The 22210-nt window shown below is 34.9% G+C and overlaps 1 protein-coding gene across 1 annotated transcript in view; it reads left to right on the plus strand.

Moving 5' to 3' along the window:
- The window catches only part of CFAP47 (cilia and flagella associated protein 47), a 443615-nt gene that overhangs the window by 390137 nt on the left and 31268 nt on the right, over positions 1-22210 (plus strand). The window contains exons 58-59 of the mRNA XM_032286197.1: positions 18804-18963; positions 19893-19987. Coding sequence (XP_032142088.1) covers positions 18804-18963; positions 19893-19987 — 255 coding nt within the window. The remainder of the gene's footprint in view (positions 1-18803; positions 18964-19892; positions 19988-22210) is intronic.

A 22210-nucleotide genomic window follows, 5' to 3' on the forward strand; every position in this document is an offset into this window, starting at 1 on the left:
CTTATCCTCACATCATCTTCTATAAGATATCACTTGGTTTTATGTCTCTCCTTTATATTAAAGCTCCTAAAAAATTGATGACACCTCAAGAGTTGAGTACTGTAATTCCAAACCTCCCATTTTTTTTTTTCTTGAACCAGTTCAGCCAGGCTATTTCTTGACACTGTATCAAAGCAACATTTATCAAGGTTTAAATGATCTCTGTGTTGCCAAATTTAACTATAAACTCATTCTCCTAATCTTACCTCACCTCAACCTTTCCAGCCTGAAATAGTTTTTCACTTGCCTTCTAGGATATCACACTGTCCTAGCTGTTTTCCTACCTCACATCCTACAAAGCGTTGCTTTCTTTTGCTTGTATCTTTTGATCTCAAATACTCTAAATGTTGGAGTATATTACAGAACATGATGTTTGGTTCTCTTATGGAAATCTATGGTGAATTTTATGGATCTCTATCTGTGCTCATACCATAGGTGATCTCATCCAAACTCATGGTTTTAGTTGCCATTTTTATGTTAGTCACTCTCAAATTTTTAAATTTTTTTCCAACCCACAAACATTGTTAAATTTGGACTTAAAAATTCAATGCCCTACACATTATCTATATTTAAATATCTAATAGAAATCTCTAAATTTAACATGTCCCAAAACAAAATAGCTCTCCCTATCCAAAATACTTTGTCCTTTAGTTTTACTTGGTCTCATTAATTGCTACTCTGCCATGATAGATCCTAAGATGAGACATCATGTTGTCACCCTTGCTCTCCCCTTTCTCTCACATCCCCCAAACAACCTGTCAACAAGCCCTACCAACGTTTTAAAAAAATGCCTACAGAATATTCCTCTTCTTGACATGACATTTACCTCTATGAAACTACTTTAAATTGTCATCTTGTCTGTCACCTAGTTTGATAAACTAAACAAATACTCCTGCCTCTAAAATATATCGACTTTCTAATTCCAAGAAACTATGAATATTACCTTATATGGCAAAAATCACCTTATATAACAAAAGGGATAATTAAATTAATTGTTCTGATAGGATAAGTGTATGCTGGATTATCTAGGAGGGCCCAAAGTAGAATCACATGTATCCTTATGAAAGAAAGGCAGAGAGTGTTTGGACAGACAGAAAGCAGAAGGCAAGGTGAAGACAGACTAATGAAAGATACAGTCACAGGCCAATGAATACCAACAACCACCAAAAGTCTGAAGAAACAAGGAACCGATATTCCTCTAGAGCCCTTAGAAGGAACACAGCCCTACCAAAAACTTGATTTCCAACTTCTGGCCTCCAGAATTCTGAGAGAATAAATTTATTTTTCTTTAAGCCACCCATTGTGTGGTAATTTATTATAGCAGCCACAGGAAACTAATACAGCCTCAAGATTCCAGGTCACATCTCCTGGAACCTGTGAATGTTATGAAGTATCACTCCTATGCTTTTGTTCTTTATTGTATTAATCTGTTTTGTGTTCCTATAAAGAAATACCAGAGACTGGGCAATTTATAAAGAAAAGTGGTTCATTTGGCTCATGGTTCTGTAGGCTGTACAAGAAACATGGCACCAACATCTGCTTGTGGTGAGAGCCTCAGGCTGCTTCCAATCAGGGATGAAGGTGAAGGGGAGCCACAGTGTGCAGATCACATGGTGAGAGAGGAAGCAAGAATGAGTGGGGAGAGGTACCAGGCTCTTTTTAACAACCAGCTCTCTTGGGAACCAATAGAATGAAAACTCACTACACCCTCTAAAGGAGGGCATTAATCTATTCGTGAGGGATCTTCTTCCATGATCCAAACACTTCCCATTAGGCCCCACCACCAATACTGGGGATCAAGTTTCAACATAAGATTTGTCCTGGACAAGCAAACCATATCCAAACTACAGCAGTGTTATGGCGCTTGCTCTCTCGCCATGTGACCTTAAAAAGGGAGAGTAGCCAAGTGGGCCTAATCTAATCACATGAACCTGTGAAAGTAGAGAACTTTCTCTCATGCTAGTGGCAGAAGAAGAAGGCAAAAAAAGAATTCAAATAGATTTGAAGTATGAGAATGATTCAACACATCATTTGTAGCTTTGAAAGTTGAGGGTAACAAGAGATAAGTAATGTTGACCTACATGCTAAGAATGACCCTCCATGTGACAGACAGCAAGGAAAAGGGAAACTTGGACCTACAACAACATGGAACTTAATTTTCCCAAATTCTAATTTTTAGAACCTGTTAATGCTAGCTAATATTGTAAAGATTTTTCAGATGTGATTAAGTCAAGGATTTTTGAGATGAAGAGATTATACTGGATTATCCATGTGGGCCCTACATTCAATCACATGTATTCTTATGAGAGCAGAGGGAGTTCTGAGACACACATAGCAGAAGGTCATGTGATGGTGAGGCAGAGATTGGACACATGCAGCCAAGAAATATTGGCAGCCACCGGGAGCTGAAAGAGGCAAGAAACATGTTCTCCTTCAGAAAATCCAGAGTACAGCCCTGCCAACATCTTGGTTTTGGCCCAGTGATACTGATGTCAGATTTCTGGCCTCCAGATCAGTAAGACGACAAATTCCTGTTGTATTAAGTCACCCAGTTTGTGGTAATTTGTTACAGCAGCCACAGGAAATAAATGCATCTAGCTATTCACAATAACATCCTAACAGTTCTCACTGCTCTCTCAGGTAATTACCATACTGTGTTCTATGAACAGAAACAATCAACGGAAAATCAAGTCAGATCACGACTCTACTGTACTAATGCTGAAGGTTTCCTGCATCCTGATTGCCACTTATAAATCTGTTTTGTTATTGTTATTGATGTGGCATTAAGTATCCACAGTAATTTACTTATATTAATTTATTTTTATGTTTTAATTTTAGTAGCAATTTCAGTCACTCAAACAAAGACTAGAGCTAAGAAAATCATAATATATATAGAAAGCTGTATTGTGAATTGCTTATATATATTGCAATGGAAAAAAATCATATGTGACAAAATATTTTTTTTTTGAGACGGAGTCTTGCTCTGCCGCCAGGATGGAGTGCAGTGGCACAATCTCAGCTCACTGCTACCTCTGCATCCTGGGTTCAAGCAATTCTTCTGCCTCAGCCTCCTGAGTAGCTGGGACCACAGGCGCGTGCCACCATGCCTGGCTAATTTTTTTGTATTTTTAGTAGAGACAGGGTTTCACAGTGTTGACCAGGATGGTCTCAATCTCTTGACCTCGTGATCCGCCTGCCTCGGCCTCCCAAAGTGCTGGAATTACAGGCATGAGCTACTGCGCCCAGCTGTGACAAAATATTTTTAAAATATTTTCATTCATCAGACCTCTGGTTTAGTCAAGATAGCATATCCCAATTCCTTCCAAGTTCTCCCACTTACAACTAAAAACCCTGGACATAATACAACAAACAAGCATAGGAAGGTAGAAAGGTAGAAAAAAAGAAAGTAAATGGCATGTAGACCTCAGAATCTAAAGAAGGCTGAGGCGTGTGAATCACCTCAGGTCAGGAGTTCGAGACCAGCCTGGCCAAGATGATGAAACCCTATCTCTACTAAAAATGCAAAAAATTAGCTGGGTGTGGTGGTGGGCACCTGTAATCCCAGCTACTTGGGAGGCTGAAGCAGGAGAATTGCTTGAACCCTGGAGGCAGAGGTTTCAGTGAGCTAAGATTGCACTGTTGCACTCCAGCTAGGCAACAAGAGTGAAACTCCATCTCAAAAAAAAATGACACAATAGTGAGTTCCCTGACTTTTCTTATCACATCTCATATAACTTAGAGAAGGTAATGCAGAAGGCTCCCATCCAGAACTATCAACAAGTAAAGACAAAAAACCTCCCCTTAAAATCTTTTCCCCCTATCCAAAGGACCTGGAAAAAGGTGTCCTAACAACAGAAAACCTTTTTAAGAATACCTACCCTACTCCATCAAAGCATCAATGGTAAAACCATGTCACACACTCCAATAGTTACACTGAGGACAAGCAGGTCATTGATTTTCTGCCCTACCCCTAAGCACTTTCATGCCTTAGAAGCAGCACACTGTGATTCCCTTCCCCTGTATTTTCTGTGGTGTTGATGGGACCAAGTAAGGAAGTAATCTGCCATTCCCCCAGCAGAAGCACACAGTGCTGTGATTCTCCTGCCAGAATGGTGTTGGTAGAGGTGCATCAACAAGAAAGGATGAAGGGATTTGAAGCAGGGTAGCTGGCACTGTTTTTTTTTTTTTTTTTTTCCCCATATGTGAACAAAGACCAGTGGAAACAGCCTCCAACCCCACTTGGTATGAAGGAGGTGGAATGAAGTGGCAAGAAGTGAGCTAGTTGGTGTTCTACTTCCTCCAGTCTCATCTCTTGGTGTCAGTGAGGCCCAGCAGGAAGCAAAACTTTCCCTCCCCATCTGCAGTGGTGCAGTATGAGTCTGTCCAAATTTTGCTTCAAGAAACAATTTTGAATTCTATTGAAACATGAAAAAGTAGAGAATCTCAGAAAAATGTTGAATAAAGAACCGAACAAAAGTTGTGGAACGGATTAAATATAAGTTAAATATATACCTTGCCAGATGGGCTCAAGAGTAGAATGGAGATGATTGAGTATAGAATCAGTGAAAGTGAGGAGAGATCAATATAATTTATATGGTCAGAACAACAAAGAGAACATAGACTTTTACAAAAATGAACTGAGTGTCAGGGATCTGTAGAAAAATAACAAAAGAGCTAAAATGTGTATCATCAGAGCTCCAGAGGGAGAGGAGAGAGTGGGAATGAAAAATTATTCAAATAAATAATGTCTGAAAACTTGCTGAATTTGATGAAGCACCTAAGCCTACAGATTCAAGTGACTGAGTAAACTCCAGTCAGTGTAAAGCAAAAGAAATCCAAGACAAGACAAATTGTCATTAAACTTCTGAAAACTAAAGACACACACACAGAAAACAACCTTGAAAGTAACCAGAGAGATACAGTTCATTACTTATAGGGAAACACCAATTGAAATGATAGTACATTGCTCATCCAAAACCATGGAGGTCAGAAGGAAGTGGTATACATTATTCAAATACTGAAAGGAAGTAACTATAAACTGTGAATTCCATATCAAGAAAATATATTCTTTATACATAAAGAGAAAATGTAGATATTCTCATATAAAGGGAAAGTGAATTTATTTTAAGCAAACCAGCCCTTAAAAATAGCTAAAGAATGTTCTCTACAAAGATAGGGAATAGTTTTTTAAAAAAAATTTTAGAAAGAATATCATATGGATAAAAATAATAATTAATATAACAGACTGCCCTACTTCTCTTCAGTCTCTTAAATCGTATTTGATGATTGAAGCAAAAATTACACCACCTTGTGACATGTTACATATATATATATATATATATATATGCGTGCACATATATATATATATATATACACATATATATAAACACATATATATTTGTAGAGAGACAGCAAAAGGAATGTCTTAAGACATTTATATGATGAAATATGGGAAGTATAAGGTTATCTAAATGGAATTTAGGTATAATGACTATATTTCTTATTTTCTGTATTCTTTATGCTTTGATATTTGAGGTCTTGCTGACTGGGGAGGAACTGCCCTTCTCAGGGTTAGTTAATTTCTAGAGATGGCAACTCATCTATGAGAGCATCTATAAGTACAAAGTAACCAATCCAGAACCTACACCCCCACATACCTCTTCTATCAGGCTTTTACATGCCACACCAATATTCCTGTACTCTAATCATCCCAAGGCCAGGGACCAGTCTACATGAGATAGCCCCTACAAGCCAGAGCCCAATGAAATTATTCAAAATAATCAACCCTGCAATTGCTTTGTCTGCTTATCTCATCTGTATTTCTTCCCATAAAAAACAAAAAATAGGTTCTTGCCCAGTATTTTCCCCCTCACAGCTTCCTGAACAACACTGGTGCTTCCCTATGTGGCCCTATATGACATACTGTGCTTTGTGATTTTAGGGATTGGTGAATATAAAGTAGTCTTTTACGGTAGTCATTGCTATATCTGTGTGTCTTCTTATATCTGATTAAAACAAATCTCAAGTACATTTTAAAACACAAAGTTTGCATGCTTTGCTTAAAGTAATAAAACATTGATATCAGGAGAGAGTGATAAGTTGCCTATGGATATTAAATTCCTATTTAAAAGCACTAAGAAAATTATATGAAATGATATACTAAAAAACACTATACATAAATTGGAATCCCAAAAGGTATTCACAAAACCCATAACAGTATCACTACAGATAACATCAGACATTAAAAAAATAAAGCAGTACTGTGAACAACTTTATACACATAATTTCAACAACTATATGAAATTTATCCATATTTAGTAAATAAAAAACTACCAAACTTTACCAAAGATGAAATAGACAATCTGAATAATCACATACTATTATTTAAGAAATTGAAGTCGTAGTTTAAAACTTCCCAAAAGAAATCTTTAGTCCCAGATAGCTCCAGTGGTAAATTATCCCAAACATTTAAAGAAGAGTTAACACCAATCATTCTCAAACTCTTCCAGAAAAGAGAAGAAAAGAGTCAGGAAAACTTCCTGACTCATTCTATGATGCCAGCATTACTCTGATAAAAAAAACCAAAAACATTTAACAAAAAAGTAAAACTACATTCCAATGTTATTCATGAAATTAGTTGCAAAGTATCAGCAAATTGAATCTGTCAGTATATAGAAAAAAGTATACACCACAATCAAACAGTTTATTCGAGAAATAAAGGCTGGTTTAATATTTGAAATTCCATTAATGTAATCTTATCTGTTAAAAGATGAAGGCAGAAAAATTACATGATTATGTCAATCAATACAGAATAGAGTTAGAAGCAAACCGATATCCATTATTGTTTAAAACAAATACTTTTTGCAACCTAGAAGATAACTTCCTCAACCTGATAAAGTGCTTGCATAGTAAACCTATAGCTAACATCATGTTCAATGATGAACATTGTACACTTTCCCCGTAAAATAGGGAGCAACATAAGAATACCCACTCTCACCACTCTTATTTAACATACTAGTGAAAGTCCTAATACAATGAGGCAAGCGAAAGAAACAAAATATATACAAAATGTGGAGGAAGAAATAAACTGTCCCTATTTTCTGACCAGGTTTGTCTACTAGAAAACTTCAAGAGACCTACCAAAAAATAAGCACATATAAGTAAGTTAATTCACCAAATCACAGTATAGAAGAACACCACAAAAAATTAATTGTATTTGTGTATACTGACAACAAAATGTAGAAACTGAAATTTAAAACTCAATACTATTGATACTCTTGCAAAATAATGAAAAACTAAGATAAAAATCTTACAAAATGCATGTAGGATGTACAGGCAGAAAATAACAAAATTAAACTATTTATAAATAAATAAAGACATATGCCATTTTCATTGACTGGAAGACTCAATATAGTAAGGAGGTCAGCTCCATCTAAATTGATCTATAAATTTCCTGCAATGCAATTCCTACCAAGGTCCTCACATCTTACACAAAAATTAACATAGTGCAAAACAGATATTTCTCAGATTTCTCCAATAGCAAGCTCCATAAGGGGAAAAATTAATAAACCAGATGTCCTCAAAACTAAAAAAATTTTCCTATTATAGCCAATGAGAAGATGGTGAAATGGAGAGCTATAAATTGGGAGCAAATGGTTCCAAATCACATATGTGACAAATGGTTCATTTCTAGAATATCTAAGAAAGACAAAAACTTGATAGTAAAAATAAAATCCAACTACAAAGTGGGCAAAAACAGATGAAGGGACATTTCACCAAAGAGATTATATTGATGGTTAATAAACACATTTGGAAAGGTATTCAACATCATTAATCTTTCGGGCAATGCAAAACAAAACGGCAGTGAGATTTCACTACAAGCCTATCAGAATTGCTAAAATAAAGAACAATGACAACAACAAATGTTGGCAAGGATGTAGAGAAACTGAATCACTCATACATTGCTGGTCAGAATATAAAAGGGCACAGCCAGTCTGGAAAAATATTTTCATAAAATTGCAAGTGCAACTAAATACACTATCCAACCATTGAACTATAGGGAGTTTATGCCAGAAAATTAAAAATATATATTACCCCAGAACGTATGAATGAATGTTCTTAGCAGATTTATTCATAATAGCTGAAATCTGTAAACAACTCAGATTACTTTCAATGAGTGAATGGTTAAACAAACTCTGGTTCATCCATACCATGGAGTACACTCAGTAATAGAAAGAAATGAAGCGCTGATTAAATACAGCAACTTGATTGAATGTCCAGGGAATTATACTGAGTGAAAAAAGCCAACTGCAAAAGGTTACATATAGTTTGATTTCATTTATATAGCATTCTTGATGTGACAAAATTGTATAAATGGAAAACAGATTAGTGGTTGTAGTAATTTAGGGATGGAATGGGGCAGGAGTTGGTGGTGGCTCTAAAAAGCAAACCTGAGAGATTCCTGTGGTGATGAAACTTTCCTATATCTTGACTGTATTAATATAAGTGTTGTGATTTTTCTTCACTATGATATTACAAAATGACATCATTGGAGGCAATTGGGTAGAGTACGTGGAATCTTTCATTTCTTACCACCGTCTGTGAATCTATAATTATCTCAACTATTTTTGTAATAGAAAAAGATATCATAATATGAGAAAACAGTCGAAAGGATAAAGACATACGCTATACTTGGCATTTGTAATACTGTATCATAAATTTGTTTAATATAGTTGCTGCTTTGACATACATTTTTGGGCTTGACATAAGTTATTTGAAACCTAGTCATACAGGTGACCTAGTTAAGATTTCCCCTCCCCTTGTGGTTTGTGTTTTTTTGCTGTTATAATCCACTTGTTTCTCATCTCCACTGCCCCAAAACTCAAACCCAACACATTCTGTCTCTCTCTGTCACACGCACACGTGCGTGTACACACACACACACACTCTCTCTCTCTCTCTCTCACACACACACACTTTCTCTCTCTCTCTCTCTCTCTCTCTCTCTCTCTCTCTCTCTCTCTCTCTCACACACACACACACACACACACACACACATTCTCCACCAGCTGGTTGAGCTCACCACCACCAAGGAAATTCTCATTGGTCCTCTGGCTTCATGGCTAACTTCTCTGGCACCTGTGAATAATAAATTTCTTCTGTTTCATGCATTTGGTTTTACTTACTCATTGTTTCTCGCCTGACACACACACACCTGAATCTAACTTATCACTCGTCAGGGCTCTCCTAGACTGTGACTATATTAGCTAATGTCCACTATCAATAGAAAGAATTCAAGACCAAATTTGAAAGATCCATAACAATAAAAATTATAATGTATCTAATTTTTAAAAGATGAAATATTCATCATTTATACTTATATGATTGCTAATAACCAGAGCTCAATTCTCAGAGTTCTAGCATTAGCATTTAGAAAACAAATATTTATATTGTCTTTCCTTATGAAAATTTCTGTGACTTATGTCATGTTGATTTTAGTTGACATGTATAATTCAGTTTGCCAAAAAATAAGAAAAATATTATTTGAAAAATAATATGTTTTTGAAATAAAAAACTACTGTTTGTAAATTGGAAAAGGTCTTCAAGAACCCAGTGTTTAGTGACATATAGTTATGTTAGTGCTGCTTTCTATAAAGCACGCCCAGATCTCCAGATAATTGTCATGGAAGTTTATCAAATTACATTGGCAGCTAAGCATGGTTTCACATTTTAAAATAAACCTTCCTCCCTATTATGTCAAATGATCAATTTTCTACTCAACTTAGCTCAGGTTTCAACTATATAGATTTGTAATTCTGATTTATAGCATAAAGCATTTGGGTTTCCTAGCTAGTCAGTGAAGCTGCTGATTTTGTTGAAAAACACGAGGCTGTAACTCTCATTATGTGAGGATGACTGGGAATTTGCCCTTTAAAAAACATCTCTATAACCTGAAATTTAGACCTATTTATACCACCAGAATATTTTTATGAAGAGAGCAGAAAGTGAAACTATTAAAATCACTTGTAAGTGTCTGGTTTTATTAAATGGAACACCAGGCATAGTGTCATTCCTCTTTTCTGTCATTTTATGCAGTTTCCTTCAATTCAGAAATACAGGTAAATATTATAACAAAAAGAGGACTAATACCTGCTTAGGAGTTATACACCACCGGGCATTTAAAAGAGGTAGATTAGTAGGTGGCTATATATAGATGGTAGAGAGAAAGGGAGATAGAGAAATAGGTAAAATGTGTGTGAGTGATGAACTTTTGATGGGACATCATTTTTCTTTCATAATGTTTACTATAGTAAAGTTGCCTACAGTGAATTGAAACCTGAAGACTACTAGTGACATGCAACACTTCCACCCGTTTTCTCACTGATACTCTTCCTATTTTATTAAGAATGTAAAGGAAAATTGTCTGTTTCTGTCATCACATATTAATAGATCAGCTTAATTTTATTTGCATCCATTTACCTTGCCTTCCCTCACATTACATCAGAAAAGTATTCTGTGCTCTTATTGGCCAGTTCTCCACCAGTTTACTGAATCCCATACCTACCTCAATCATGTGAAGCTGTCTAATTTTCTACTCTGTCTTTCATAATACGTTTTAATGGATTATTCTTATCATCATATGCATGTTACAGTAGCTCTCAATTTAAAAGTTATACAGCTCTTTATCCCCTGTTCCTACCAGCTGTCATCCCATTTCTCTGATCCTCCTCGATACCAAAACTATTTGAAAGCCTGACTCTATTTACTGCCCTCACTTTTTATACCATTATCTCACCCAAGCTAATCCAGTTTCATTCACCATCATCCTCTTTTACTCTGTGATACTGTTCCTTTAATTAACTAGTAACCTAACATTGCCAGATATAATTATTCATCATAAGCAGTCCTCATCTTGCTCAATCCATGAGCACTATTTGACACACTTGATCTCTCCCTGCTTTGGAAACAGTTGATCTCCAGGCATCAATTCTCCCTTTATTCTTCTTCTTTAGTGAGCCCTGCTCATTCTCCTTTGCTGTTCCTGTCCCCCTGACTTCCTAGAGGCTATCTTCTCTTTTTATTTCTGTCTACGTTCATTTCTGATGACATCTCATTTACTCACACATGAAATGTCAACTTCTAAATTCATAGCCCCAGCCTCGACCTCTCCTTTAAATCCAGATTCATATATCCACCAGCTATCCCAATATTCCCCCTACAGATTTCTGTGAGGCTTCTCAAACTTCTTTAGGTGCTCTGCTGAAGTGCTACCTTATTACAGAGACCTTCCTGAACATCCTGTGTTAATATCAATTTCACTCTCTAACCTTTAACTGTTTTACATAACACCATACGTACTATATGTTTTATTTATTTGTTAATGTCTACTGTTACTTGCCAACACATTCTGGAATCTCTGACTCAAGAAAACAGGAGATTTGTCTTCTTTAGTATTTTATCCCCAGTGCTTATTATAATGCACAACACATAAGAATTTTCTAAATAAATAGAAGAATAAAATAGTGTAGAATAAAAAGCATATTGCACAAGATGGAATTATCTAGACAGGCCTGGGTTGCACCTTTGCCATAACAAAAGCTTAGTGTGTATATTACATTAGCTTCCTTTTTTATGTGCAGAGAATCTCACTTAGAAATATAAATAACTTTCCTAGTTTCCCAGAAATAGTGAGTAATAGAGCACAGAATTAAACTTTTCTTAGTACAGTACAGAGGAAGAGGAAGACATCATAATCAATCAATGGGTATATTAGTTAAAGTAGTAACAGAAGGAGACATTATTTTATCTTCAAATTGTCTGTGGGTAATTTAATTAAAATTAAACCAGCCACTTTCCAAGAAAAAATACAGTTTCTTAACAATTTTTTAAATCTGAGTTATCTTTTCAACATATTAGGAAAAATGTTATCATAGAGTTATAGGGATGGAAGGAGCATTAAGATATTCTATTTTAAGCACACATGAAAAGCCAGAAACCCTTTGCTATTACACATGTCAGTGGTTATGCAACATGTGCTTGACAGTGCTCAATGTCAGGAAACTTTCTCCTTCATTGTGCCTCTTATCAACAGTCTCTGATAATGGATTATTCACTCATTTTGATCCAGTAATCAAGTGTTCAGAGTAAAAGCAATATTTGATTTAAGTATAATTTTGCTATTTGTGCTAATGTATTCTTAAAAAGAAAACCTAAAACTTTAACTTACAGGCACCTAGCCCATGTTGTAAAGTTTACTTTAGCAATTATATTTGCACTGAATAACCCCAAAACCTACTTAAAAGGCATTATGTCAAATCTCAAACTGAACAATTTTCTAAGGAGCCTGGATATGTGTTTCTTTCCCAGTTGCCTGTATGAGTAATGTCACCTTCTACTTATGCTTACTTTTTCTATGCTGTTTCCTTTGACATTGTCTTCTTTGGACAACCTTCTTTTAAATCTCAAACTTTAGCTAGCTCTATGAAAGGTTAACAGGGTATAACAGCAACAGTCTCTAATTCTTCAGGAGAAAAATGTAATCCCTTAAACACCCTTCTCACTATTCAGTAGATACTCCCGTTCAGTCAAGGGAGTATAGGTAGGAAAGGGAGAATGGTTCATCCCTAGCTTTTCCATCATCATAGTAACCAAATGGCAGTCAGAGTGATGTTTTTCTATGTGCCCTATGTTTTGATTGCCTGGAGTTAGAATCTCTGTAAGTAAACTTATGACATCCATGTCACAGTCTCTGAGATAATACATAAAAGATAATCTCATGTATTAGTTTGCTAGGGCTGCCATAACAAAATGCTGCAGACTGAGTGACTTAAATGAAATATATTTTCTCACAGTTCTAGAGACTACAAGTCCAATGTCAAGGTGTCAGCAGGTTCAATTTCTTCTGAGGCCTCTTTCCTGGGCAAGCTGTGTCTTCATGTGAACTTTTATCAGTACATTTGCCCCTGGTGTCTCTCTGTGTTCAAATTTGATCTTCTTATAAAGTCACCAGTAATATTGGATTAGAGCCCATACTAATAACTTTATTTTCACTTAATCAACTCTTTAAAGGGCCAACTTCCAAATACAATCACATTAAGAGGTACTGGGAATAAAAGAATGAAAAAAAAAAAAGAAGGTGGTACTGGGGATAAGGTTTCAACATACGAATTTTTATGGTGGGGGCACAATTCAGCCCCTAATACATCAGAAGAAACAAGGGACTCGTCTTCAAACCACCAATAGAGTAATTATGTTCTATTTTCTATTTTTATCAAAAAAATTAACTACTAGAAGTATGAACTATTCAAATGGAAAAATACATCAATTTTATGTTTGAAAATGGTTAATGAAAATTCATCTTCTTGGTCACTTTATGTTTCAAAAATGAAAACAATTATTCTTCATTACAAATAAAAACTTGAATTCTTATTTAAAATAAACCAGTTTAACAAAAATAATAGTACTATTTATGGTGCTAGTATATTTCTTTTCTTTTCTTTCTTTTCTTTTCTCTTTTCTTTTTTCATTTTGTTTCTTTTCTTTTCTTTTCTTTTTTGAGACTGAGTCTCGCCCTGTTGCCAGGCTGGAGTGCAGTGGTGCTATCTCAGCTCGTGGCAACCTCGGCCTCCTAGGTTGAAGCAATTCTCTTGCCTCAGTCTCTTGAGTAGCTGGGACTACAGGCATTTGCCACCATGCCTGGCTAATTTTTTTTGGCATTTTTAGTAGATACAGGGTTTCACCATGTTAGCCAGGATGGTCTCGATTTCCTGACCTCATGATATGCCGGCCTGGGCCTCCCAAAGAGCTGGGATTATAGGCATGAGCCACCATGCCCGGCCGGTGCTTCTTAGTGTCTCTGGGATTATCTGACATGGGCCATTTCTAATGTCACAGTAATTATTAGAAATTGTGCACAGTGGAGCAGAAATGTAATACAACTAAAGTGATGAAAAATGAATTGCCCAGGATGAAATAATTTTATTACTGAAGTTAGGGTTATGTTCACTTTACCATCTTGAGAAAATTTTCTTGAAAGACAGAAAACCTCAGAGCTATTAAAACACTATACAACTTGCATATTTCAAATAGGAGATCAAAGAGTAAAAATTTCTAACACCTTTAATCGAAAGAACAATCAAATAGTAGTTTTAAATATACACCAAATAAAATTTGAATGCTAATTGCAATTGGGTTATCGTAGATTTTAAAAGCAAAGCACAAATAATAATAATAATAATAATAATGTATTCCTGAGATACTAAACATGATTTATTATTGGGGCTTCTAAAATTCTAAAAGTAATGCATAACTCCCTTAAATATATATATGTGTAAAATAAATTATGTAAAATAAAGCATGCATATTTTCCCCAAATGCTTAGTAGAGTTGAACCTCAAGAATGATGACTGTAACAGAAAATAATAAATCTAACTGTAGTTAAATTATTTAGTTACTGTATGGGAATGGGCAAACAAAGAAACACAAACATTTTGAGCTTCTGATATGTTTTATTAGATTACTTAATCTAATAAATTTAATCATTATACTAGCTAGATTTCCCAGTCAGAAGATACACTGTTCTAGTAACACTGAAAATTAGGACTAGCTGAAAACCTATCCCAAGAACCTAGATATACTTTATATAATGAGGTTGGTACTCAAATAAGAAAAATAAAATAAACGGTATACTTTTGCTCTTGAATAGGTCTTGGATGAAAAAAAATTTTGGATATCCCTAAACTGATGTATAAATGTAGGGTGATGGCATTAAAAATATCATTTGTTCCCCCATCCAAATCTGCTCCCTGTAGCTAACTATTCATTGCATGTTTTAAAAATTATTTTTTAAAATGAGCTGGAAAAGAAGGCAGTTAATCTTACTAGAAAATAGAGAATCTATAATTGATATAATGTGTAATTACACATGAAGTGACAGAAAGACCAAAGCAAACCTCTAGGAAATCCTGAAATAACCCAAATATATATGGAAATGCTATGAAGCCAGCATTTCAAATCAGTACTCTTTTATATAAGTACTCTTTTGATAATTAGTTCCATATTAAAAAATAATAACATTAGATAAATTCTTCGCTTCATATGTAAGTGTAAATTACAAATGGATCAAACATTATTTAACTTTAAAAATGAAAGCATACAAGTATTAGAAGAAAACATGGGTGGATTTTGTTGTTGTTGATATATAATTCGTGGTGGTGTTTTTTTAATTTAAGTTCTGGGATACATGTGCTGAACATGCAGGTGTATTACATAGGTATACATGTGCCATGGTGGTTTGCTGCACCTATCAACCTGTCATCTAGGTTTTAAGCCACACATGCATTAGATATGTGTCCTAATGCTCTCCCTCCCCATTTCCCCACCGCCCCACAGGCCCTGGTGTGTGATGCCCACCTCCCTGTGTCGATGTGCTCTCATTGTTCAACTCCCACCTATCAGTGAGATCATGTGGTGTTTGGTTTGCTGTTCCTGTGTTAGTTTGCCGAGGATGATGGTTTCCAGCTTCATCCATGGCCCTGCAAAGGGCATGAACTCATTCTTTTTTTATGACTGCATAGTATTCCATGGTGTATACGTGCCACATTTTCTTTTCCATCTAACAGAGTCTAACATCAGAATCTACAAGGAACTTAAGTAAATTTACAAGAAAAAAACAACCCCATCAAAATGTGAGTGAAGGATATGAAGAGGCACTTCTCAAATGAAGACGTTTATGCAGCCAAAAAACATATGAAAAAAAAAGCTCATCATCCCTAGTCATTAGAGAAATGCAAATCAAAACCACAAGATCTTACACCAGTTAGAATGATGTTCATTTAAAAAGTCAGGAAACAACAGATGCTGGCGAGGATGTGGAGAAATAGAAATTCTTGTACACTGTTGCTGGGAGTGTAAGTTAGTTCAGCTATTGTGAAAGACAGTATGATGATTCCTCAAGGATCTAGATCCAGAAATACCATTTGACCCAGCAATCCCATTACTGGATATCTACTCAAAGGATTATAAATAATTCTGCTATAAAGACACATGGACGTATGTTTATTGCAGAACTATTTGCAATAGGAAAGACTTGGAACCAACCCAAATGCCCATCAATGATAGATTTTTTTAGAAGGAAGATCAACTTTCCCGTCCATAGTCTAAGTAATGTGAATGGCAATGGGAAAACCACAGAAAATAAAAATTTGTGAGATAAAAAATGAACTTGATACATTCTCAAAGTTCTTTTCAATGTTACTTTTCAGTGATTTCTTGGAAGTTAACAGCATTATAGTGGTTCTTATCTATCCAAGGGTGTAACAATAGCTAAAGAAACCTATGATTAATTCAATAATTAACTACAGTTCTACTTGCAGGCTTGGTAAAAAGTTACAACTGCAAATAGGGTATTAGATTTTAAATAAAATAGCTGTTTGTCATGGCATTGTCTTTCTATACTTTCAATTTAAACATTAAAAAAAATCATGGTGTAAGTAATGAGATACTCTTTTGTTATCTGTCTTGACTTCTTACACTATCTTCACTATCTAAAAGCCTAGGTTTATTTTTAGTGGTAATATAATCTTTTTTTAGTAATAATATAATCTTAGTAAGGGCAAGTTATAATTTCTAAATTTTATTTCCTTGAGGATGAATGCACGGTTTGAGTTAACCTTTGCTGTTTTTATCCAAACATACTTTAAAATGAATTAATCTGTAGTTTCCCTGAAATTAAACATAATGAAATCTCCATAAACTGTATTCTTAATAACATTTGCACTTATGACCTGTGAAATATATAGTCATCTAGCTTGCTCCTTCCTTACCCTGAAGGGAGGTTTATAGATTTAAAGTCACATAGAAAATCTATTTCATTGTGCCAAGAATAATTGAGAACTACAATAAAAATATTAGTCAAAAAAGAGTAAGTTGAGTTCAAATGTATTTTACAAATTCTTGCAAATATCTCTGTGTATATAAAATGTAATGACCTTCATAATGTATAACTTTTTTTAGGAAAGTCTGTTTATATTAATTAACATCATCTATGTCATGTAACAATGATTCATGAAAATATAGAACTCATAAAAACAAAGTTGAAGATAATTGACTTTGTTTAGATCGGCAGTTCCCAACCTCTGTGGCACCAGGGACTGGTTTCATGAAAAACAATTTTTCCACAGATGTGGGACAGGGCGGGAGAAGGTTTTCGGGATGAGACTGTTCCACCTCAGATCGTCAGGCATTAGTTAGTTTCTCATAAGTAGCACGCAACCTAGATGCTTCACATGTGCAGTTCACAATAGGGCTTGCTCTCCTATGAGAATCTAATGCTGCCCCTGATCTAACAGGAAGCAGAGCTCAGGTGATAATGCTCACTCACATGCTGCTCACCTCCTGCTATGCGACCCAGTTCCTAACAGGCCACAGACTCTTACTGGTCTGCCACCTGGGGGTTGGGGAGTCTTGGTTTAGATATCTTAGTAAACAACACGATCTTTCAATGGGACTTTGGACAAGTAATTTAACTAAATTTTGTCAATTTTTTTAAATTTCTAAAATAAGAAACATAAAAACAATTTATGGGAGTTTTCTGAGAATTAAATAAGATGTTGTATAAAAATACTTAACATGGAGCCTGAATATAGTCAATACTCAACAAATGTTAACTATTAATTATATCAATTATTGATTATTAACAATGTTACTCGGCCTTAGAATGTTTTGATTTTCTCAAGGAATAAAATTTGAAAATTTACAAGAATTTTGAGTTGGAAGGTTTTGCAAAGGGGCCCTTTTTAATTTCCCTTTGTGATCTTTTTAATAGTTTAATAAAATAATGTTGAGAAAAAATGACTTTGATTTTCATCAATCTTACAACAGAATAAAAAATGAGTGTGGTCAGTAATCCTCTATTATCTTGTAAAGCAGTGTTAGTACTAAAGAAAGGTAGACGTTCATAGGCTTCATAGGCTTGGAAACCCTCACTGTTACAAATGTCCTGAAGCTTAACATTCGTCAAACCTCTGCAAACTTATCCAAGAGGTAACTTTTTTTTTTTTTTTAAGTATGGTCTCATAAGGTGCCCTAGCTCAGCCTAAATAAATCAGAATCTCTAGGGATGGGGCTCTGCAGGTTCCATGTCTATCAAGTTTCTCAGGTGGTTCTTAAGCATAGTAAAAGTTGAAAAATTCTAATCTATCAGACCACAAGGAAATGCTGTCAGTTTTTCTGTCTTCTGATTTTCACAACGAGGAGCAGATGCCCCTTTCTTTCACAGATAAGCTTTGACTTTCCTCATGGATCAGCTAAATAAATTAAGAGCTTTTAGTGGCAGCAATGTGGGGGCTCTAAGCAGAGACTTGTACCTATTATAGTCTAGAAAAACATATGCAAGAAAATAAAGGATCAAAAATTGCTGTACTGTATCCTCTGTAAAATGTGGCAAGGTTGAAAAGACTCGTGGGTTTTGTGTTTCTTTTATCACTCTGGGAAACCTCTGTCATCACTTTCAACATTTCCTCAGTTCTTCTAGCATCTTCAGAAGAAACTTCTTACTTCAGGAAAATGTATCTTTAATAGGGTTGATGATATCTAAGGTAAAATAGTGAAGTGAACTTATAATTTAGCATAATGTATTTTTTTGTTCAGAAGCAGTTTTTAAAAATTGATAATCAGTAATTGAATTAGGTGATTACTTTCTCCTGTTAAAATAATAGTCTATTCATATTTACAACATTAAAAATTATTCATTGTGTGTTTTACAGGAATTGAATTGCCTCCTAAGGGATATATAGATATCCCATTGTTATTTATACCCAGAATTATGAAATTACACAGAACAATGGTAATCATACAAATGATGAGAGCAAATGGAAAATTTTGGACTATTGACAATTTTCGTGAGTTGAGAACGGAGTTTAAAAGGTAACATTTAAATAAAGACAGTTATAGCAATGCATTAAACAAGCTTGAAGGCCTTCTAAGGATGGGAACTTATTCTTTTGCATAAGTCCCATGCTCAACCTGTCTTGCCTGCAATGTCTAGCATTTCATTTTAAGGAAAAAATGTCAACTTCAAACATGATCATAAACATTTTTTAATTAATTGATTTTTTGAGATGGAGTCACTCTGTTGTCCAGGCTGGAGTGCAGTGGTATGATCTTGATTCACTGCAACCAGGTTGAAGCAATTCTCATGTCAGTCTCCCGAGTAGCCAGGATTAAGGCATGTGCCACCACACCCAGCTAATTTTTGCATTTGTAGTAGAGATAAGTTTTCACCATGTTGGCCAGGTTGGTCTTGAACTCCTGACCTCAAGTGATCCACCTGTCTTGGCCTTCCAAAGTGCTAGGATTACAGGCATAAGCCACCACTCCCAGCCTATAAACATTTTCTAATATTGCTGTCTTCCTAATGGTGTATGACACACCTAAAATGTTTGGACAAATGCCCCCTTTCTTTTAGGTAGTATCCTTCAAATGTAAATACCTCACAAAATTCTGAAGTACTGTACTTCATGGCAGTTTTCGTTTTGTGCTCTGCCCATCCAATATAGAATGGATCCCAAGAGGGCTGTATTACCTCTCATTAAAGAAGGGAAAAAAGCTCTTCAATTTTAACTGATATTTCATATTTCATTACAGGTTGCTTTGTGATGATTTCCCAGGGTTTGCTTTGAAATGTTTATAAAATTAGCATTTGCAGAAAATGTTCTTTATTTCATCAGTTTCTTTCTACCAAAGTCTAAATTCACAAGCTTTACTAAAATACTATAGGGTTAATAAATAATAAGCTTTTTGTTAATATGGGGTTTCTCTTTTTGTTCACTCTTAATATTTTAATTTCTAATTAGTGCTATGGGAATAGACAGTGAAGGAGTGCAAGCGATACATTGGATATACCCTATCGTTGGACTCCCACAAGCACCACCTCCTAAATCTCCTCAAGGTAGGTATACATTAGGATTAGAGAATGCCAGAATTCTTAGAGACTTTAGATATACTCTGTTCCCACATCTTCTTTGTTTGAATTCCAGAGAAAGTAGGTTGTCATGTGGGAATATCTAAAGTGGGAATTCTAAGACATAAACCTGTGCTCCTAATGTGTCCAGTGATTTTTCCACAAAACCCCACTATTTTTCGTTGCCTTCCTATTGGTGAAATACAGATATCAGATAAAATTAAAATGAAATTAACTTCAGACTCCTTTATCCCACAGAGCTCTGCACTAGATTTGTAAGATTCTCGGTGACTTGCTCTCAAGTCACTTTTAGTCATTGTATTTCAGCTTCTGTGTAACTCTTGGTCTCATTTAAAACTATGATGTGGAGATGTGGATCCCTTTATTATTGTGTCAAGAATAAAAATTTTATGGGATCCCCCAACCAGTCAGAATGTACTGAAGTTTTCAGGAAGGTTTACTTTGCCACAATAAACACAATATAAAATCTCTACCCTTAAATGCCTTTCTTTTTCCCTTTGATCTTATTTTTTTCCTCCACATACCCTAGGCTTCTCTAAAGTTTCTGTGTGTTTTCTTTCCTCAGTACTCTTCTCACTTCTATTGCATTCCTTGATTTTCCCATTTTCTTCCCAGGATCAACCTAAGAAACAAAATTTCTCTTAGATAACCAATGATATTTAGTATTCAAACCTCTTACCAGGCTCTAGATGGTATTCTGCATCACTAAGATGCACTGAATTGCTCTGCAAAGCAAAGGGATATTTATTTTGGATCTCCCCCTTTAGCAACAGCAGATGAGTTAAAATAAGTCTTGAAATTTTGCTGTTTCTTTCTCTCTCCAATACCAATCTTTGTAAATGAAGAAGAGTTAGACTTCCACTGATGTAATTACATCACCACTTAGAAAGAAGAGACACTAGTAAGTTTTGCTTGTAAGTAAAGCATTTCCCCACATATACTCGTTATAAAGGAAGGTCAAGACTACATATTTCCTTATGTAGCTTAATTTGAACCAGAGTAAAAATCCACAAATATAGTAATATCTTTGACCACAAATGTCATTTATTTTACTTGAAGCATTTTTATTTTTGACTTTAAAAAATCAACACATAAATGTTCTTCAGAATATTTCACAGACATGTCAAAAAATTTCTTTTATTTCCTTCCAGAAGATAGTTGATTGTATACTTTCCATAAAGCTGAACTGCTTAAAATTTATAATATACAGTCATCTGATCAAAGTGATATAATAAACCCTAGACAGTACTCTGTTGGAATGCTAATAATAGTGTTGCTCATGTCAACTGCAGACAGTTTCATTTTCAGATTAAAGGTTTAAGGCCAAATTTTTAGTCAAAAACCATGCTTATGAGAACACAAAAACATAAATTTCTTGCAAATTTTTCTTCAAAGACAGTTAAACATGCTGTAGAACATTTTTCTTTGAGTTACTTTTCTTGGTAATTACTTGATTTTTAAATTAAACCTGAGTTCTGTAAATAGTTTGTGTTAGATTAGTACAACCTATAGTAGCATTAGTGTTCTGAAAGAGTATTAGTTATTAAATCATTTTCCCCAAAATCTAAAATCTATACTGGTGATTATTTTTATCTACATGTGCCCTCGAAAGGCAAGTGGGTATAATTTTATAAATACATATAATTTACTTTCTGTGTAGTTTATTTTTTGTTCTTTGTTTAATAACATCAGATATAACCTACTGCTTTCCCTGTTAACCTATATTACTGTTAAAGTTTATTATTTATTTTATTTTTTATGTATCTATCACTTGGGTTATTCTCAAACCCAGTATACTTTTTTGTTCTTTGAGCCACATTTTCTCTTGGTGCATTCTTATCTACTACTCCCTATTGGGGCAGATCATTGGAAAAACACTCTGCTACCTGTCACACTCTAAAGACAATGAAATGAGAATTCGTTGTGATTGAGTGATCCATACATTGCCAGAGCACTAATTTCCTAAGGGCCTCTAGGACACGACCAGTGACATGATACTGATTGTAACTTCGATAACATTAATTTCTGATTTAATGCTTTGATACTGAAGATAGTTATAACCAGAAAAGCTTGTACAGTTTTTCCAGCCATTTTAACCCTTTTAATTTATATCTATCATGGTATTCTTATTGTGCATTTCACATACTCATTCTAAGTCCAGAATGTTTAATATAAATTTATAAATTTTAG

Source organism: Sapajus apella, unplaced genomic scaffold (genome assembly GCF_009761245.1).
Source record: "Sapajus apella isolate SASKATOON/1434 unplaced genomic scaffold, GSC_monkey_1.0 scaffold17, whole genome shotgun sequence".
Lineage (NCBI taxonomy): Eukaryota > Metazoa > Chordata > Mammalia > Primates > Cebidae > Sapajus > Sapajus apella.